Here is a 19,741-nt window from a genome sequence, read left to right as displayed (position 1 = left end):
TGTGCCAGGTATTTGGCCATAATGTCTATGACAAAGATGCTTAAGCACCACAGATAAAAGCACATGCAAGTATCGTGATATGTATCGGATCGTACAGTTTTTGTATCGTCCCAGTCCTAGTAGTGATTGAATGTTGTTAAACGTCTTCCATCACGCATTGAACGTGTGCCAAAGATCTATTTCAGAAGTCTACTCAACCATCTCAGCATGCTGAGTGTGATTGTGATGGCCTACTTCTACGCACAACCTACCACACAGTCAATGAGATCTGCTTGCCAAACTGGCCGTATCGTTCTTACCCTGGCCATGATCATTGACATCAAATATGGTGAAATTAGCACTATAGCAAACTCGCCCCCTAGACCCTCTCCTCGCCCCCCTCCCAAAGAAGATGAATGACAGCCTGGAAGTGGTGCAGTATATACAGTTGATGTCTCGCAAGGATTGGTGTCGTTCACACTTGACGAGTTAGATAGCCCTCTATTCCATCTTGGAAATCTCAAAGTGCGTGTTCTGTAGTTCTTCATCCGAGTCCAGAAGGCTTGGCAGGGCTCTACACATAACAGAAAGAGAAGGAGAGAGTGGTTAGTGGTCTGCATTATATCTGCCCGTATTGACAGAACACTCAGCATTGTGGGTAACTTGTGGCCACGATAAATGTATACCATGTGCTTCTACCTTAAATCAGTCATAAGGTGAGGTGAGGTTTAACGTTGCGTCCAAGATTATTGCACTTATATAGCTACGTGCATGTACGTGTGTGTGTGTTTGTGTGGCTGCTTGTACTAGTCCGAGCCGATCAGTCCTTGTTTTAGCCCCTTAGTGCCGAGCACCAGACAGGGTAACAACAAGTACCATCTTTTAACGTCTTTTGGTATGAAGCGGCCGGGGATCGAACCCCGGACCTTCCACTCTCCGGGCGGACGCTCTACCTCTAGACCACGGAGGCGGTCAAATCAGTCTTGAAGCCCCTAAAGCATTCCTACTTTTGTTAAAATGGACATGACATGACAGTAATCTCCAAATGAAGAGCAGATTTTAGAAACATCTTTGCTGGGGTTTTCCACTGGTTTCAGCCAAAGATAAAACTAGATTAACAGGGGTATGTTTGCTTGTTTGTTTGTTGTTTAACGCCTCACTCAGCAATATTCAAGCTTATATGACGGTGGTCTGTAAATAATCCAGTCTGGTCCTGACAACCCAGTGATTGATATAACAAGCATCGATCCACTCAATGGGGATACGATGACATGCATCAAGCAAGTCAGCAAGCCTGACCCCCCCGATCCCATTAGTCCCCTCTTACGACAAGCATAGTCGCCTTTTACAGCAAGCATGGGTTAGTGATGATGGAAAAACCAAATGCTCATACCACAAACATACTGCATGACAGATTTTGATAATGAAGTGAGGTGAAATGGGGTTGAACGCTGCATCCAAGATTATTGCACGATGTGTGTGTGCATGTGTGTGTGTGCGCATGTGTTTTTTTTTGCTTGCTTGCACTAGTCCGGACTGATGGCAATTTATAGTGCTAGCCCAGTGATATACCATGCCGCACTTTAACATGGATCCCCCACTCAGACACAGTATACTGACTCCTAACCAACCAGTCCTTGTTTTAGCCTTTAATGCCGAGCGCCAGACAGGGTAACAACAAGCACCATCTTTTAACATTTGTTGCTATGACATGGCCTGGGATCGAACCCCAGACCTTCTGAGCTGACGCTCTACCACTAGACCACGGAGGCTGTCTTTAATAACGATAAATGCAGCAGTGGCGGAGTAATCGCGTTTAAGTCAAATAGGAAACACGTAAGCTTTGTTTCAGCAACATCCAAGGGTGCACTGGTCATTTCATGGAAAGCAGAAAACAAAGTTTCTCATGTGCCCATAACTGGTGTTGTACTGCCAGAGAAAGACCATTTCAGCATTGGAATTGGCCACAAGACAAGACGAAAACTGTAGTTAGTTTTCTCTTGAAGTTTGGTTGACAGCTTGTCAAAACAGCATCAGTCTGCTGTTGTACAAAACAACCTTAGCGCTTGTCAATATTAAGGTATGGGAGTTATGATCACCTTAGCGCTAAGATCGGTTTGTACAACAGCACCAGGACTATATATATATATGGATTGGTTGGGTTTAAGTGAATGTGTCTAACCCTGCTAATGTTGATGTAGGGATTTTAGTTTTATTTGTTTGTTTGTTTGTTTGTTTGTTTGTTTGTTTGTGCCACACACAGCAAAATTCCAGGTACAGTCGTGCCTCGTTTATACGGACACTTGCGTCATTTCACAATTGGTCCGTATAAACGAATTTCCGTATAACTGAAACCAGCTTCTTACTGGAAGAGTTACTTCCCTGTCCCTTGTCATATCACACAACAAAAGATATAATGCATCTTCCATCTTCTGGTGTTTTGCTACATGGGATCGTGATAAGTCATTTGAATTTTCCGGGAGATTTAGCCACTTCTGTTTGCCTTTTAAAATGTCACCAATTGTCGATTTTCCTATTGTATGTCCAAATTCAGTGCCATAATGCTTACTGATGGGATTACATGTACAATAAACAAGCTCGTCTCAAACGTAACTCAGTGTCACTTGGTTAATTGTCTTCTCACGAATCAAAGGATTACCACCAGTGGAAGTGTATTGTCCGGGTAAGTGAGACAATTTTGTGTGCATTTCAGTGTTTTGTGTATGAAAATGACCATCCGGTTCCAGAAACTGAATTTCCGATTATACAGGTAAATTTATATAGTAATTATTTCGTTTTGAATGAAAATCGTCCGGGAACCTGAGGTTTCTGGATATCTGACTGTATACGACGGCAGTCAGTAAATAATCGAGTCTGGACCAGACAATCCAGTGATTGAAATCATGTGCATCCATCTTCACAATTTGGATACAAGACATGCATCAACCAAGACAGTGAGCCTGACCACCCGATCTTGTTAGTCGCCTCTTACGACAAGCATGGGTTACTGAAGACCTGTTCTAAACCAGAATCCTCACGGGACGTTGGCGGAGAGGTAACTTACTTGTCGGACAGCGATGATGGGATGTTCTCTTCAACCCATCTTAGGTCATCATCCTGCAACAATCACCACAGACCATGTGGAGTGAGTGAGTAACATAAGAGTGAGAGAATGACACAATTTTATGCCACTTTCAGCAATATTTCAGCCATGGCATGAAAGTGCACAAGAGTGAGAGAGTGACAATTTTATGCCACTTTCAGCAATATTTCAGCCATGGCATGAAAGTGCACAAGAGTGAGAGAGTGACAGATTTATGCCACTCTCTGAAATATTTCAGCCATGGCATGAAAGTGCACAAAAGTGAGAGAGTGACAGATTTATGCCACTCTCAGTAATATTTCAGCCATGGCTTGAAAGTGCACAAGAGTGAGAGAGTGACAATTTTATGCCACTCTCAGTAATATTTCAGCCATGGCATGAAAGTGCACAAGAGTGAGAGAGTGACAGATTTATGCCACTCTCAGCAATATTTCAGCCATGGCATGAAAGTGCACAAGAGTGAGAGAGTGACAGATTTATGCCACTCTCAGCAATATTTCAGCCATGACATGAAAGTGCACAAGAGTGAGAGAGTGACAGATTTATGCCACTCTCAGCAATATTTCAGCTATTGCATCAAAGTGCACAAGAATAAGAGAGTGACACAATTTTCTGCCTCTCTAAGCAATATAGTCAATCGGATGACATTTGAGATGGACATGATGGATACTGACCACTGATTTTGACCTGGAGTCCTTCTGCTTGGGGGATCCGTTGGAGTAGGTCTTGGTCCTCATCTTCATTCCATCTACAAAAGCAGTTCAGGACATGTGTTCAGGACATGTACACATGAAATGAACATGTTCATAGGATGGATGGATGGATGGTAGCTCTTCCTGTCATGGGTATCTTGCAATATGACTGAAGGTGTCTGCGCTTGTAAGTACTCTACTAGTCAACCATAACGTTCTTGTGAGATGAAATGGGGTTTAACGTCAAGACCAAGATTATATGGCGATATGCATGCACGTGTGTGTGTGTGTGTGTGTGTGTGTGTGTGTGTGTGTGTGTGTGTGTGTGTGTGTGTGCTGGTACTAGTTCGGACTAATGCCAATGTTATAGTGCTAGCTCAGTGAGATACATGCCGCAGTTTAACATGAGTGAGTGAGTTGGGTTTAACACCGCTTTTAACATTATTCCAGTTATATCACGGCGTGTCAGCTTAATGTGGGAGGAAAGCCCGAAGTGATGCAGGTCTCAGACGTTTACCACTTGGGTGAAACCCACGAGCACGGGTATGGTGCTGACAAACCTAGAAACATAATCGGGGCAAACTGGGAACCCACAATCATAGGTTTCTGGCGGGCCCAAGGGACGCAACTCTGCACAGCGAATCTCGGCGCCTTAAGATGACTGGGCCACCCATGCCCCCCAGTTTAACATGAATATCCAACTCAGACACATGTTGATTCCGAGTCGACCAGTCCTTGTTTAGCCCCATAATGCCAAGAGCACCCAAAGTAACCAGAACCATCTTTTATCATCTTTTGGTATGACGCGGCCAGGGATCGAAGCCCTGACCTTCTGCTCTACCACAAGACCAGGGAGGCGGTCTCTCTTGTAAGTACTCTACAAGCCAATCAAGACATTCTGTAATTACAGCCATGTTATCTGACTCACCGAAGGCATCATTCATGACAGTGTCGTCATCTACATCGTCCTCAGCGGCATCCAACAGCGGGGAGAAGGCATACCTGGTGACAGAATATCAAACATTCATCACTACAACCAGATGAGCCCACAATCATAGGATCCTGGCATACCTAAGGGAAACAACACTGAACAAGCGTATAGTTGACGAAGTCATCTATATCCCCCGCCCATTTTAACACGTTATGGTCCCAAACCAGGTAACTGACCCAACATTTCTCTTAACCCATGTCAAAATAGCTGCAATGGAAATTCTAAAATAAACATTTATAAAACTCCTAAATAGCAAAAGGCAATAGTTCAGTATGCGCTTTATATATAGACATGCAATGTTTGGTAAGGAAATATTTAAGTTTATTTGTTATACTCCTCACGTAAACCAATCCTATATTAAAATTTAAATCCAACTTGTTGTCATGGAAACAAACAATAAAAATTTCTAAAAGTGCTATATATCAAAAGGCACCAGTTCAGTATGTGTCTGGTAGACATGCAAAGTTTTGTAAGAAAGTATTTAACGTTTTTTTGAGTTATCCGGAAACGAACACCACCCTTATAGAACCTAAGTCCAACTTGTTGCCATGGAAACGTAAAACATAAAAATTTATAAAACTCCTAAATAGCAAAAGGCACCAGTTCAGTATGTGTCTGGTAAACATGCAAAGTTTTGTAAGAAATTATTTAACGGTTTTTGAGTTACGCTCCGGAAACGAACACCACCCTTGTAGAACCAAAGTCCAACTTGTTGCCATGGAAACGTAAAAAATAAAAATTTATAAAATTCCTAAATAGCAAAAGGCACCAGTTCAGCATGAGTCTGATAGACATGCAAAGTTTCGTAGAGAAATATTTAACGGTTTCTGAGTTATGCTCCGGAAACGATTTCGGGACGCACACACGCACACACACACGCACACGCACACACACACACGGACGAAACCCATTTCTATAACAATGAATTGTGGAAAATTGAGTGCCCACTCAAGTGCAAACAACCAGAGAAAATATCCAACCGAGGTAAAAATCCACTGTCAGCATGAAGGAGCAGATATGCAGGTCCGTAAAAATCCAGGGTAGAATAGGTCTTCAGCAACCCATGCTTGGCGTAAAAGCCGACTATGCTTGTCGTAAGACGATTGGGTGGTCAGGCTCACCGACTTGGTTGATGCATGGATTGATGCTCATGATGGCTATCACTGGATTGTCTGGTCCAGACTTGATTAATTACAGACCGCCGTCATTTAGCTGGACAAACAAACAAACAAACAAACAAACAAACAAACAGTCGTGCTGCATGTGCCTCGTACCTCTGGTTGTTGGCTGTGGGTCTCCACAGGATCATGATGATGAGAAGGAGCACAGAGAAGAGCAGGTGCCAGAATGCCTCGTCCACCCACAGCTCACGCCAGTCCTACAACATTGTACAACACTCATCAGCCATAGCTTCTGGATATCCAAAACATCTAACCATCTTTACACATTAAAGCTCACGTGGGATATTTTCTAGTTTTTCAAGTTCTAAATTATTGGTTCTGTTCTCGATGTTCTCTTAGCCAGTTTATTTTATAATATACTCATCGCCAAAAGAAATGCCAACCATATCTACATATAGAGGAATATGTACGTTAAGAAGACATGTTTCCAATGTGTACACTTAATGACAAAACTAACTATCAGTCAAGTGTTACCACAGAGTGTCTTTATTCTTATCACGATATGCTGCATGTGATTTCCAAACTTTAGACGCTATTCCTGCACGAGACAAATGGTGCATCTCAAGTCATAGTTGTGTGATGTGTTCATAAGCGTCAGTTCAAACAACATAACACTATATTCGTTTGTGCATTGAACCAATCTAATGTCTCTTGAATATGAATAATTCTTCGTATTTTAACCAACCATATATGGTATTCGCGTTTCTTTTGTCTTTTGAGTTTTTAATACGGACAAGCAACAGTCATTCTTTGCAATTGTGATCAGTGACTATCATTTGTCAGTCCTTATTGTGATCAGTGACTATCATTTGTCAGTCCTTATTGTGATCAGTGACTATCATTTGTCAGTCCTTATTGTGATCAGTGACTATCATTTGTCAGTCCTTACTGTGATCAGTGACTATCATTTGTCAGTCCTTATTGTGATCTGTGACTACAATTTCTCAGTCCTTATTGTGATCAGTGACTGTCATTTGTCAGTCCTTATTGTGATCAGCGACTACCATTTATCAGTCCTAATTGTGATCAGCGACTATCATTTGTCAGTCCTTATTGTGATCAACTATCATTTGTCTGTCCTTATTGTGATCAGCGACTATCATTTGTCAGTCCTTATTGTGATCAGTGACTACAATTTGTCTGTCCTTATTGTGATCAGCGACTATCATTTGTCAGTCCTTATTGTGATCAGAGACTATCATTTGTCAGTCCTTATTGTGATCAGCGACTATCATATCTCAGTCCTTATTGTGATTAGTGACTATCATTTGTCAGTCCTTATTGTGATCAGCGATTATCATTTGTCAGTCCTTATTGTGATCAGTGACTACAATTTGTCAGTCCTTACTGTGATCTGTGACTACAATTTGTCAGTCCTAATTGTGATCAGGTCAGTACCAGCATCCATCATTTGTCTTTATTGTGATCATCAGATAGCAACAGTTAATGATGACACATTAGCATCAATCGTGCATCACCACTGTGCCAGACCACTGTAACCATGGGAACAAGTGTCCTGGCCTCACCGTGATGCATGCCTTCATCTTGTGCTGTGTGATGGACCAGATCATGTAGGCAATGGAAGCTGCAAACACAAGAACAAGGTCTCTATAGCAAGCAATTCTTCTTGTGACCCCATCTGAAAGTTCCCATGTTTTTCTGAGTTACTACTGGAGTAAAGATTACAGCCAGCTATTCTGTCTTTGTGAATGTGAGGATGTTTGTGAAGTGTCTGTAGAGAGAGTGCTTCAATATGTGAATTCTTACCTAGCACAGCAAATATGAGGGTGTTTGTGAAGTGTCTGTAGAGAGAGTGCTTCAATATGTGAATTCTTACCTAGCACAGCAAATATGGTGTTTGTGAAGTGTCTGTAGAGAGAGTGCTTCAATATGTGAATTCTTACCTAGCACAGCAAATATGAGGATGTTTGTGAAGTGTCTGTAGAGAGAGTGCTTCAATATGTGAATTCTTACCTAGCACAGCAAATATGAGGGTGTTTGTGAAGTGTCTGTAGAGAGAGTGCTTCAATATGTGAATTCTTACCTAGCACAGCAAATATGAGGATGTTTGTGAAGTGTCTGTAGAGAGAGTGCTTCAATATGTGAATTCTTACCTAGCACAGCAAATATGAGGATGTTTGTGAAGTGTCTGTAGAGAGAGTGCTTCAATATGTGAATTCTTACCTAGCACAGCAAATATGAGGATGTTTGTGAAGTGTCTGTAGAGAGAGTGCTTCAATATGTGAATTCTTACCTAGCACAGCAAATATGAGGGTGTTTGTGAAGTGTCTGTAGAGAGAGTGCTTCAATATGTGAATTCTTACCTAGCACAGCAAATATGAGGATGTTTGTGAAGTGTCTGTAGAGAGAGTGCTTCAATATGTGAATTCTTACCTAGCACAGCAAATATGAGGATGTTTGTGAAGTGTCTGTAGAGAGAGTGCTTCAATATGTGAATTCTTACCTAGCACAGCAAATATGAGGATGTTTGTGAAGTGTCTGTAGAGAGAGTGCTTCAATATGTGAATTCTTACCTAGCACAGCAAATATGAGGATGTTTGTGAAGTGTCTGTAGAGAGAGTGCTTCAATATGTGAATTCTTACCTAGCACAGCAAATATGAGGATGTTTGTGAAGTGTCTGTAGAGAGAGTGCTTCAATATGTGAATTCTTACCTAGCACAGCAAATATGAGGATGTTTGTGAAGTGTCTGTAGAGAGAGTGCTTCAATATGTGAATTCTTACCTAGCACAGCAAATATGAGGATGTTTGTGAAGTGTCTATAGATAGAGCGCTTCAATATGTGAATTCTTACCTAGCACAGCAAATATGAGGGTGTTTGTGAAGTGTCTATAGATAGAGCGCTTCAATATGTGAATTCTTACCTAGCACAGCAAATATGAGGGTGTTTGTGAAGTGTCTGTAGAGAGAGCGCTTCAATATGTGAATTCTTACCTAGCACAGCAAATATGAGGGTGTTTGTGAAGTGTCTGTAGAGAGAGTGCTTCAATATGTGAATTCTTACCTAGCACAGCAAATATGAGGATGTTTGTGAAGTGTCTGTAGAGAGAGTGCTTCAATATGTGAATTCTTACCTAGCACAGCAAATATGAGGATGTTTGTGAAGTGTCTGTAGAGAGAGTGCTTCAATATGTGAATTCTTACCTAGCACAGCAAATATGAGGGTGTTTGTGAAGTGTCTGTAGAGAGAGTGCTTCAATATGTGAATTCTTACCTAGCACAGCAAATATGAGGGTGTTTGTGAAGTGTCTGTAGAGAGAGTGCTTCAATATGTGACTTCTTACCTAGCACAGCAAATATGAGGGTGTTTGTGAAGTGTCTGTAGAGAGAGAGTTTCACGATGTTCCTTCTCAGTCTCAGGGTCCTGGTGGTCTGGACAAGGCTAGAGAAAATGTATGTGTCGTCAAGGAAACCAACACAGCTGACATGACCTGGCATGACCTGACATGACCTGACATGACAAGAGGGACCAAAGTTGGGACAGCTACAGAAGGAAGTCTAGTCTAACTCACCACGCTCACTACAGTACAAAAGTTGGGACAGCTACAGAAGCAAGTCTAGTCTAACTCACCACACTCACTACAGTACAAAAGTTTGGACAGCTACAGAAGCAAGTCTAGTCTCACTCACCACACTCACTACAGTACAAAAGTTGGGACAGCTACAGAAGCAAGTCTAGTCTCACTCACCACGCTCACTACAGTACAAAAGTTGGGACAGCTACAGAAGCAAGTCTAGTCTCACTCACCACGCTCACAACAGTACAAAAGTTGGGACAGCTACAGAAGCAAGTCTAGTCTCACTCACCACGCTCACTACAGTACAAAAGTTGGGACAGCTACAGAAGCAAGTCTAGTCTCACTCACCACGCTCACTACAGTACAAAAGTTGGGACAGCTACAGAAGTAAGTCTAGTCTCACTCACCACGCTCACTACAGTACAAAAGTTGGGACAGCTACAGAAGCAAGTCTAGTCTCACTCACCACGCTCACAACAGTACAAAAGTTGGGACAGCTACAGAAGCAAGTCTAGTCTCACTCACCACGCTCACTACAGTATAAAAGTTGGGACAGCTACAGAAGCAAGTCTAGTCTCACTCACCACGCTCACTACAGTACAAAAGTTGGGACAGCTACAGAAGCAAGTCTAGTCTCACTCACCACGCTCACTACAGTACAAAAGTTGGGACAGCTACAGAAGCAAGTCTAGTCTCACTCACCACGCTCACTACAGTACAAAAGTTGGGACAGCTACAGAAGCAAGTCTAGTCTCACTCACCACGCTCACTACAGTACAAAAGTTGGGACAGCTACAGAAGCAAGTCTAGTCTCACTCACCACGCTCACAACAGTACAAAAGTTGGGACAGCTACAGAAGCAAGTCTAGTCTCACTCACCACGCTCACTACAGTACAAAAGTTGGGACAGCTACAGAAGCAAGTCTAGTCTCACTCACCACGCTCACTACAGTACAAAAGTTGGGACAGCTACAGAAGCAAGTCTAGTCTCACTCACCACGCTCACTACAGTACAAAAGTTGGGACAGCTACAGAAGCAAGTCTAGTCTCACTCACCACGCTCACAACAGTACAAAAGTTGGGACAGCTACAGAAGCAAGTCTAGTCTCACTCACCACGCTCACTACAGTATAAAAGTTGGGACAGCTACAGAAGCAAGTCTAGTCTCACTCACCACGCTCACTACAGTACAAAAGTTGGGACAGCTACAGAAGCAAGTCTAGTCTCACTCACCACGCTCACTACAGTACAAAAGTTGGGACAGCTACAGAAGCAAGTCTAGTCTCACTCACCACGCTCACAACAGTACAAAAGTTGGGACAGCTACAGAAGCAAGTCTAGTCTCACTCACCACGCTCACTACAGTATAAAAGTTGGGACAGCTACAGAAGCAAGTCTAGTCTCACTCACCACGCTCACAACAGTACAAAAGTTGGGACAGCTACAGAAGCAAGTCTAGTCTCACTCACCACGCTCACAACAGTACAAAAGTTGGGACAGCTACAGAAGCAAGTCTAGTCTAACTCACCACGCTCACAACAGTACAAAAGTTGGGACAGCTACAGAAGCAAGTCTAGTCTAACTCACCACGCTCACTACAGTACAAAAGTTGGGACAGCTACAGAAGCAAGTCTAGTCTCACTCACCACGCTCACAACATATCCCTCAGTGTCCAACAACATAGACAGCAAAACTAAAGTAAGATTCCAGATCTGGCAAAGTTTATAACTATAACTAAATTCTGATATGCCACACAGTTACCGGACACATGTCCTCAAAAGTCTTATCACATTACTACCGTGGTGATAATCTCAGTTTAGAAAATACCTAGTTTGACTTAAACCAGCATTAGAAATTGGCACTAGTCCGGTAGTCCTTGCCAAACTGCCCAATAGTTAAAGGGGAAGTGTACACGCAAAAATAACTCTCTATCTTTTTCTAAACAAAGCACAATTTTAGAATTAGTTAGTATCTGTGTTTGAAAATATACACTCATTTTTTTCACAGTGAAAGAAGGAAGCTCACAATAGTGTGAAAGTGATATGCCGTTATGAGGCCTTTGTTTTTCAAGCTAAACAGGCCTGAGTTATCCCCCTTGGATTATGACGTAATTGGTGCCAATTCAACTGGGTCCCTGTCTATTCTCAATGCAAAAGATATCAAGTACCAGTTTGTGGTAAAACAACATGGCCTACGACACACTCCGGCGCAGTGGTGACTCAGCATAACACTATGCTGGCTGGCATCTGAGACGCTAGAATCACACACCTGTACCTACACCACGTGAAGCGGCTCTAACAAAGCATGATGACGTCATAATGTTTATCAATTGGCACCAATGACGTCATATTGCAAGGGGCATAAGCCATGGTGTTTTTGTTATGGAAATAGAACACCTGGTAAATGTGAAAAATATAAATCGTTTTAATGCAAAAAATATGTTAATTAATTGTTTTATTTTTATATTTTTGTCTATGACACTTCTAGGTTAACACTTTTAATGTGGAAAAAGTACAAGAAAAATAGGTTCATTTCCGTGTGAACTTGCCCTTTAAGGTATCATACGTACTAGTAGAATTTTTGCCCTTTTGGAGGTTTTTGCTATATCTTATTATTATAAGGACTAGTGGACTAAAACTGTGAGTTTCTACGACTGCTTAAACTATTCCTGTGCAGGCTAAAAGGATGTCAATCCTATCCTATAACAGACCTCATAATCAGAGAGCCAACCATTTTGACAACACATATCAGGAGAAGCTAGATTCAGCAACATCGTGGGAGCCAAGGAACACCCATTATTAGAGAGGGGCGCTTATTACGTCGAATACTGTAGTTTACATCAGTTGGTAAAGGATATCCACCAGCAGATGACTGCATCTAAGACAGCTAGTGGTACAGCCGCTAGCATCAACTCGTTGGACTGGTCACTCTTGGGCTGCAACAACAATCACCACACCTCAGGATACCATCAACATATCGACATACCATCAGCATACCATCATTGCTCCTATGATTTAAGAAATAAACGACGAGTGGGGGTTGTTTATTGTACAATAAAACACTGAAGGGAGAAAAAAAACATTTACACCTGCTTTAAAGATGATGATAAAATGTACAAGTTTTATAAATATTTACCTGTATTTAAATAATAACTCCCCCAATAGAATTGTCAACAGCACATGTTCAAATCTCCAGAAGTGATGTCATCATAGAACATTTTATCATGAAATAAACACAGTTCATTCTTCATAGTTATCACATAGGTGTCTTATATATTTGAATCAAGGCACCCCATAAATATTTATCTTTTAACTTTAGAGTTTTGACAAGAACTTTCATGTTAAATTCCAAACACTGCATAAGTATATCATCAGCATACCATGAACAAACCATCCACTTAGACACTGGCATACCACAAACGTTCCTTTAAATAAGGGTGCCTACCTTCAGAGCTCTCATGCAGCCTTCGATGGAGCCCAGCGTGAAGTACATGACGCCCACACACAGCACCTTGTGGAAAGTCTCCCCCAGACGCGGTCTGCAGCAACAACAGACATACAGACACATGTCCATTAACAACAAGAAGCATGAAATACTCATATCCCCAGTCAATATGACATGTCCGGTTGTGTGCAAGGCAAGAAAGAGTGTACGTTTTTCAAGATCTGCTCCGGAAACGAGCACTACCAGCATTTTCGCTGTCACTGCTATGGAAACTCGAAAAAAAATATTTTTTTTAAAACCCAAAATATCAGAAGGCACCAGTATACCACTAGACCTATCTATGTGCCAATTTTGGTGAAGAAATAGTCTATGGTTTTAAACATCTGCTCCGGAAAGGAACACTACGACCATTTTCAGTCAAAGTCATTTTCATTTTCAGTCGAATCCCGGATGGGACTCAACCCAAAAAAAGTACGAGAATATGTACTTTACTAAGAAAGTGTTATCCCAAATATAACATTTGTTACAGTGAGTAAACAGGTGGGTGTTAGGACCAGTGAGGGAACAGATTCAGTCAGGTGGCCGGATGGGCGAGTTAGAATATAATGAAGATTGCAACATCACACCTCGTTTGAGAAGCAGAACAATAAGCCCTGACTAGAATAACAATATCTGCACTCTCCAACTCACTTGACAATTCCGAAACCGAGGCTGACGACGATAACCAGCATCCTGGCCAGTGCTCGCTTCATGGACGACACAAGCTCAGCAACAATGATAGCTCCATTCACTGAACAAGTAAAATAAACACATTTTGAAACATGGCTACCTATGAAACATGGCCATCTCATGAAACATTGCTACCTATGAAACATGGCCATCTCATTAAACATGGCTACTATGAAACATGGCCATCTCATGAAACATGGCTACCTATGAAACATGGCACTTTTCATGAAACATGGCTACCTATGAAACATGGCCATCTCATGAAACATTGCTACCTATGAAACATGGCCATCTCGTGAAACATGGCTACTATGAAACATGGCCATCTCATGAAACATGGCTACCTATGAAACATGGCCATCTCATGAAACCTTGCTACCATAAGAGGGTAAACACTCTACCTCCTCAAGGGAAACAGTCTCTCTTGTGGGGGCAAAGGTGCGTCGATTGTTCTCAAAAAGGATAGATTTTCTGTCTAGAATTGGACAGTGAACCATGCCATAGTTGAAATCCATATTCATTGTGAGAGATGTACTCAGCAATTGGGTAACTGACCTGGTGTCCAATATTATCATGAGTAAGCAGAAAACCCTTCGACCTAACAAACAAATACAGTGCATGTCTGTGATAAACACAGGTAATTGATCAATTGATCAACATGTTATACTTTCATAGTACATAATACCACAAACACCTAGGGCTCAGAGTGGCGCAGTGCCTTCCACCCACGACGTCTATGAAGACCTTGGCAGTTAAATTGGGAAAACATTGTCATTTTGTTCAAAATTGGGACTTGTGTCCTAAATTCAGTTGCAACATTACATTCTAATACTACATTCAAAGCAATAATGTCAAACTAAGCATCAAAGCCTCTTCTTCCGTACTGGTCCTGTTGTCAGTGCAACACAAGTCACCTCTATGAAGTCATATCATTAGTTGTAACTATATATAAAAGCATGATATAAAAGCATGACATATGCTGCATAATTGGGTCTGAATATATGCATCGAAGCATATCTAGATATATCTCTGCTGTGTGAAGGATGACACCCTCCTGAGTATGACAAGCTTCCCAAGGCAAGGGAGTTAACTGACTATGAAAGTCCAGTTTCCACCCTTGACGAACTAGGCTGCAATTATGGAGTTATAGTTTCGCTGGACTAACCAGTCTATGCATAGTCCAATCAAAATTGCGTAATGAATCGATATCCGGTTCTTAAACTGCTATGCAGATTTTGATCAACTGCAGGATTCCCAAAGCATGCGTACCTCCAACTCCGCGTCAACAGATATTTTCCCAATCTTTCCATTTTTTAAACAAGGTGCTCACATGATTGGATGTACTTCGCGAAATAAGACCCTTTATATCATAAAAATGATTTGGATTATCAATCAGATCATCTTGACTGGGCCCACCATTTTGTTTGAAGCAAATCCAATTGATATAAGGGGTTGAATCTGATTGGACAATAGGAGGGACATAGAGGGGACGTAACTCATCATAACCACTGGTGGTGCTACGATAGAGCCCAGAAATTCCAACCTAGTTTGGCAAGGGTCGATACTGGACTTTTACAGTCAGTTAACTCTCTTGCCCCGGGAAGATGGAGTATGACCAACCTACCTGACAGTCCACTCTTGGCTATACTCTCATATTCTGCGAAGAACACAGCCTTCTCCAACATGCCTGCAATGTAGGAGTACAGATTTGTTTGTTTGTTTGTTTGTTTGTTTGTTTGTTTGTTTGTTGGTTGTTTTTTTTGTTCTTTAACGCCTCACTCAGCTATATTCCAGCTATATGGCGGCGGTCTGTAAATAATCGAGTGTGGACCAGACCAAGTCACAAGTCTGACCAGCAAATCCAGCTGAATCGCCTCTTATGACAAGCAATAGATCGCTGGGCATAAAAACAAAACAAATAATAAGGTCCTGACTAATTATCAAGCAGGTCAGCAGGTCAGCAGATCCTGGGAGCAAAGGGACACAACTTGCAGAGAAAGTTGCTGCAGACCACTAAGCCTCACACATGATACCCATGACGAGTAAATGTTCAACCTTTGCCTGATACTCAATGTTTGTTTGTTGTTTAACGCTTAGCAATATGACAGTGGTTTGTAAATAATCGCGTAAGGACCAATCAATCTAGTGACTGACATCATGAGCATCAATCTACATAACTGGGATACAATGACATCAACCAAATCAGTGAGCCCGACCACCCGACCCGTTTGTTGGTTGCTGAAGACCTATTCTACCCCGGAGTCTTCACGCCGACCTGTTAGTCGCCTCTTAGGACAAGTATAGTTGCTTTTTACGACAAGCATGGGTAACTGAAGACCAATTCTAACCCGGATTTTCACTGGTCTCCCATACTCTATGTTTATCAAGAAACTACCTACCTAGAACAATGACCCCCTCGATCCAGAACTGTACACGAAGCAGATCGCGCCAATTGCAGGCCAGCAGCCCGAGCCAGACCAGGCCATACACAATATACACCAGGCCCATGATGCCGTAGAACTATAACACAAAGGGGACTGTACAACACATCTCAACACACAAGAGTCACACACGAGTCACAGTCAAAGTTACCACATCAAAATATCTTCAACAATACTTTTCACATTAGCCAAAATTTAAAATTTAATTTACATAACATCAAGCTTATCAAAAGTGTGAAATGAAAAACATGTTTAAAGATGAATTAAATCTCTGTTCTCAGGTAAAACTTACCTGTTCCTTAAATTCATATAATGACAGAGACTTGCGATAATATTTTGCTAATATTCACTGCTACATTCCTAATCTCTAAGCTAAATGAAAGTCCATTAAGTTCAATAGCCTTTCACAGATGTTCTCTCTGATCGAATGATAGTATCATGCATAGAAATTGTGCGACATTTCAGCCTGATTTGAAATTGCAAAATATTTACGATTTCCAGCGGGAACTCCACTGCTGAGATGTAGCCATGGGGGCCAGGCATTCGGACAGTCACTGTCAGGGAATAAAAGCAGTATTTCAAAAGTACGATCATTGCTTTGTTTGTTGTTTAACGCCGTACTTAGCAATATTACAGTTGTATGATGGCGGTCTGTAAATAATCACGTTTGGACCAGACAATCCAGTGATTGACATCATGAGCATAGATTGTGACACGATGACATAACATAACATAACATAACATAAACATTAATGTACATAACATAACATAACATAACATAACATAACATAACATAACACAACATAACATAACACAACATAACATAAACATTAATGTACATAACATAACATAAACATTAATGTACATAACATAACATAAACATTAATGTACATAACATAACATAACATAACATAACATAACATAACATAACATAACACAACATAACACAACATAACATAAACATTAATGTACATAACATAACATAAACATTAATGTACATAACATAACATAAACATTAATGTACATAACATAACATAACATAACATAACACAACATAACATAAACATTAATGTACATAACATAACATAAACATTAATGTACATAACATAACATAACATAACATAACATAACATAACATAACATAACACAACATAACATAAACATTAATGTACATAACATAAGATAATATAACATACACACACACACACACATTGGAGTCGTCAAAGGGAAGGTTTGCCACTTACCATCAGCTTGGAAATCCTTGGATTTGTTAAAGGGAAGTGGTTGCAACTGCAGCACGAAGAGATAGTAGCCATCTTTCCACAGCTGCGCAAACACATGGTGGTCAATCTACAACACAATAAACACATGGTGGTGAACCTACAACACAATAAACACATGGTGGTCAATCTACAACACAATAAACACATGGTGGTCAATCTACAACACAATAAACACATGGTGGTGAATCTACAACACAATAAACACATGGTGGTCAATCTACAACACAATAAACACATGGTGGTCAATCTACAACACAATAAACACATGGTGGTGAACCTACAACACAATAAACACATGGTGGTCAATCTACAACACAATAAACACATGGTGGTCAATCTACAACACAATAAACACATGGTGGTCAATCTACAACACAATAAACACATGGTGGTCAATCTACAACACAATAAACACATGGTGGTCAATCTACAACACAATAAACACATGGTGGTCAATCTACAACACAATAAACACATGGTGGTGAACCTACAACACAATAAACACATGGTGGTCAACCTACAACACAATAAACACATGATGGTCAACCTACAACACAATAAACACATGGTGGTCAACCTACAACACAATAAACACATGGTGGTGAACCTACAACACAATAAACACATGGTGGTCAACCTACAACACAATAAACACATGGTGGTGAACCTACAACACAATAAACACATGATGGTCAACCTACAACACAATAAACACATGGTGGTGAACCTACAACACAATAAACACATGGTGGTCAATCTACAACACAATAAACACATGGTGGTGAACCTACAACACAATAAACACATGGTGGTCAATCTACAACACAATAAACACATGGTGGTGAACCTACAACACAATAAACACATGATGGTCAACCTACAACACAATAAACACATGGTGGTGAACCTACAACACAATAAACACATGGTGGTCAATCTACAACACAATAAACACATGGTGGTCAACCTACAACACAATAAACACATGGTGGTGAACCTACAACACAATAAACACATGGTGGTCAATCTACAACACAATAAACACATGGTGGTGAACCTACAACACAATAAACACATGGTGGTGAACCTACAACACAATAAACACATGCTGGTCAACCTACAACACAATAAACACATGGTGGTGAACCAACAACACAATAAACACATGGTGGTGAACCTACAACACAATAAACACATGGTGGTGAACCTACAACACAATAAACACATGGTGGTGAACCTACAACACAATAAACACATGGTGGTCAATCTACAACACAATAAACACATGGTGGTGAACCTTCAACACAATAAACACATGGTGGTCAATCTACAACACAATAAACACATGGTGGTGAACCTACAACACAATAAACACATGGTGGTGAACCTTCAACACATGAAACACATGGTGGTGAACCTACAACACAATAAACACATGGTGGTGAACCTTCAACACATGAAACACATGGTGGTCAACCTACAACACAATAAACACATGGTGGTGAACCTTCAACACATGAAACACATGCTTAACAAGCCATTGAGGTTGAGTCTCCATTGATGTGAGTCTAATTGTAGGCCAATCAGATGCTACATACCTCATCGGGTGGATGTTGAGTTACTGGGGCGGCAGTGGATGTTAGATTCTGAAGAGAGAAACATGCAACAAACATGAGAATATCACAGTTACCCAAAATCACAGCTCAAAAATATCTACAAGATACCAATTTGCTAAATATCAGAATGTAATACGACAGTTATATCAGGATGACCTACAGTGTAATACAACAGTTTTATCAGGATGACCTACAGTGTAATACAACAGTTATATCAGGATGACCTACAGTGTAATACGACAGTTATATCAGGATGACCTACAGTGTAATACAACAGTTTTATCAGGATGACCGACAGTGTAATACAACAGTTTTATCAGGATGACCTACAGTGTAATACGACAGTTATATCAGGATGACCTACAGTGTAATACGACAGTTGGATCAGGATGACCTACAAGGTAATACAACAGTTATACCAGGATGGCCTACAGTGTAATACGACAGTTGGATCAGGATGACCTACAAGGTAATACCACAGTTATATCAGGATAACCTACAGTGTAATACCACAGTTATATCAGGATGACCTACAGTGTAATACAACAGTTATATCAGGATGGTCGGCAGTGTAATACAACAGTTACATCAGGATGGTCGGCAGTGTAATACAACAGTTATATCAGGATGACCTGTAGTGTAATACAACAGTTATATCAGGATGACCTACAGTGTAATACAACAATTATATCAGGATGACCTATAGTGTAATACAACAGTTATATCAGGATGACCTATAGTGTA

The 19,741-nt window shown here is 40.9% G+C and overlaps 1 protein-coding gene across 1 annotated transcript in view; it reads right to left on the bottom strand.

Annotated features, from left to right (window-relative positions):
- Window positions 1–342: 342 nt before the first annotated feature.
- Window positions 343–19,741, bottom strand: part of LOC139444231 (transmembrane protein 87A-like) — a 39,013-nt gene continuing 19,614 nt past the window's right edge. Inside the window, exons 7-21 of the mRNA XM_071225153.1 lie at window positions 18,980–19,027; window positions 17,343–17,448; window positions 16,591–16,652; window positions 16,057–16,177; window positions 15,282–15,344; window positions 13,619–13,718; window positions 12,929–13,022; window positions 12,342–12,419; window positions 9,251–9,359; window positions 7,473–7,531; window positions 6,040–6,143; window positions 4,703–4,776; window positions 3,757–3,830; window positions 3,044–3,096; window positions 343–553 (exon numbers count right to left, since the gene is read on the bottom strand). Coding sequence (XP_071081254.1) covers window positions 481–553; window positions 3,044–3,096; window positions 3,757–3,830; window positions 4,703–4,776; window positions 6,040–6,143; window positions 7,473–7,531; window positions 9,251–9,359; window positions 12,342–12,419; window positions 12,929–13,022; window positions 13,619–13,718; window positions 15,282–15,344; window positions 16,057–16,177; window positions 16,591–16,652; window positions 17,343–17,448; window positions 18,980–19,027 — 1,218 coding nt within the window. The 3' untranslated portion in view covers window positions 343–480. The remainder of the gene's footprint in view (window positions 554–3,043; window positions 3,097–3,756; window positions 3,831–4,702; window positions 4,777–6,039; window positions 6,144–7,472; window positions 7,532–9,250; window positions 9,360–12,341; window positions 12,420–12,928; window positions 13,023–13,618; window positions 13,719–15,281; window positions 15,345–16,056; window positions 16,178–16,590; window positions 16,653–17,342; window positions 17,449–18,979; window positions 19,028–19,741) is intronic.

The sequence above is a fragment of the Haliotis cracherodii genome, unplaced genomic scaffold (genome assembly GCF_022045235.1).
Source record: "Haliotis cracherodii isolate W230 unplaced genomic scaffold, xgHalCrac1.p SCAF_5, whole genome shotgun sequence".
Lineage (NCBI taxonomy): Eukaryota > Metazoa > Mollusca > Gastropoda > Lepetellida > Haliotidae > Haliotis > Haliotis cracherodii.
The sequence above is the reverse complement of the archived record's forward strand: the minus strand, read 5'-3'. Positions and strand labels throughout refer to the sequence as shown.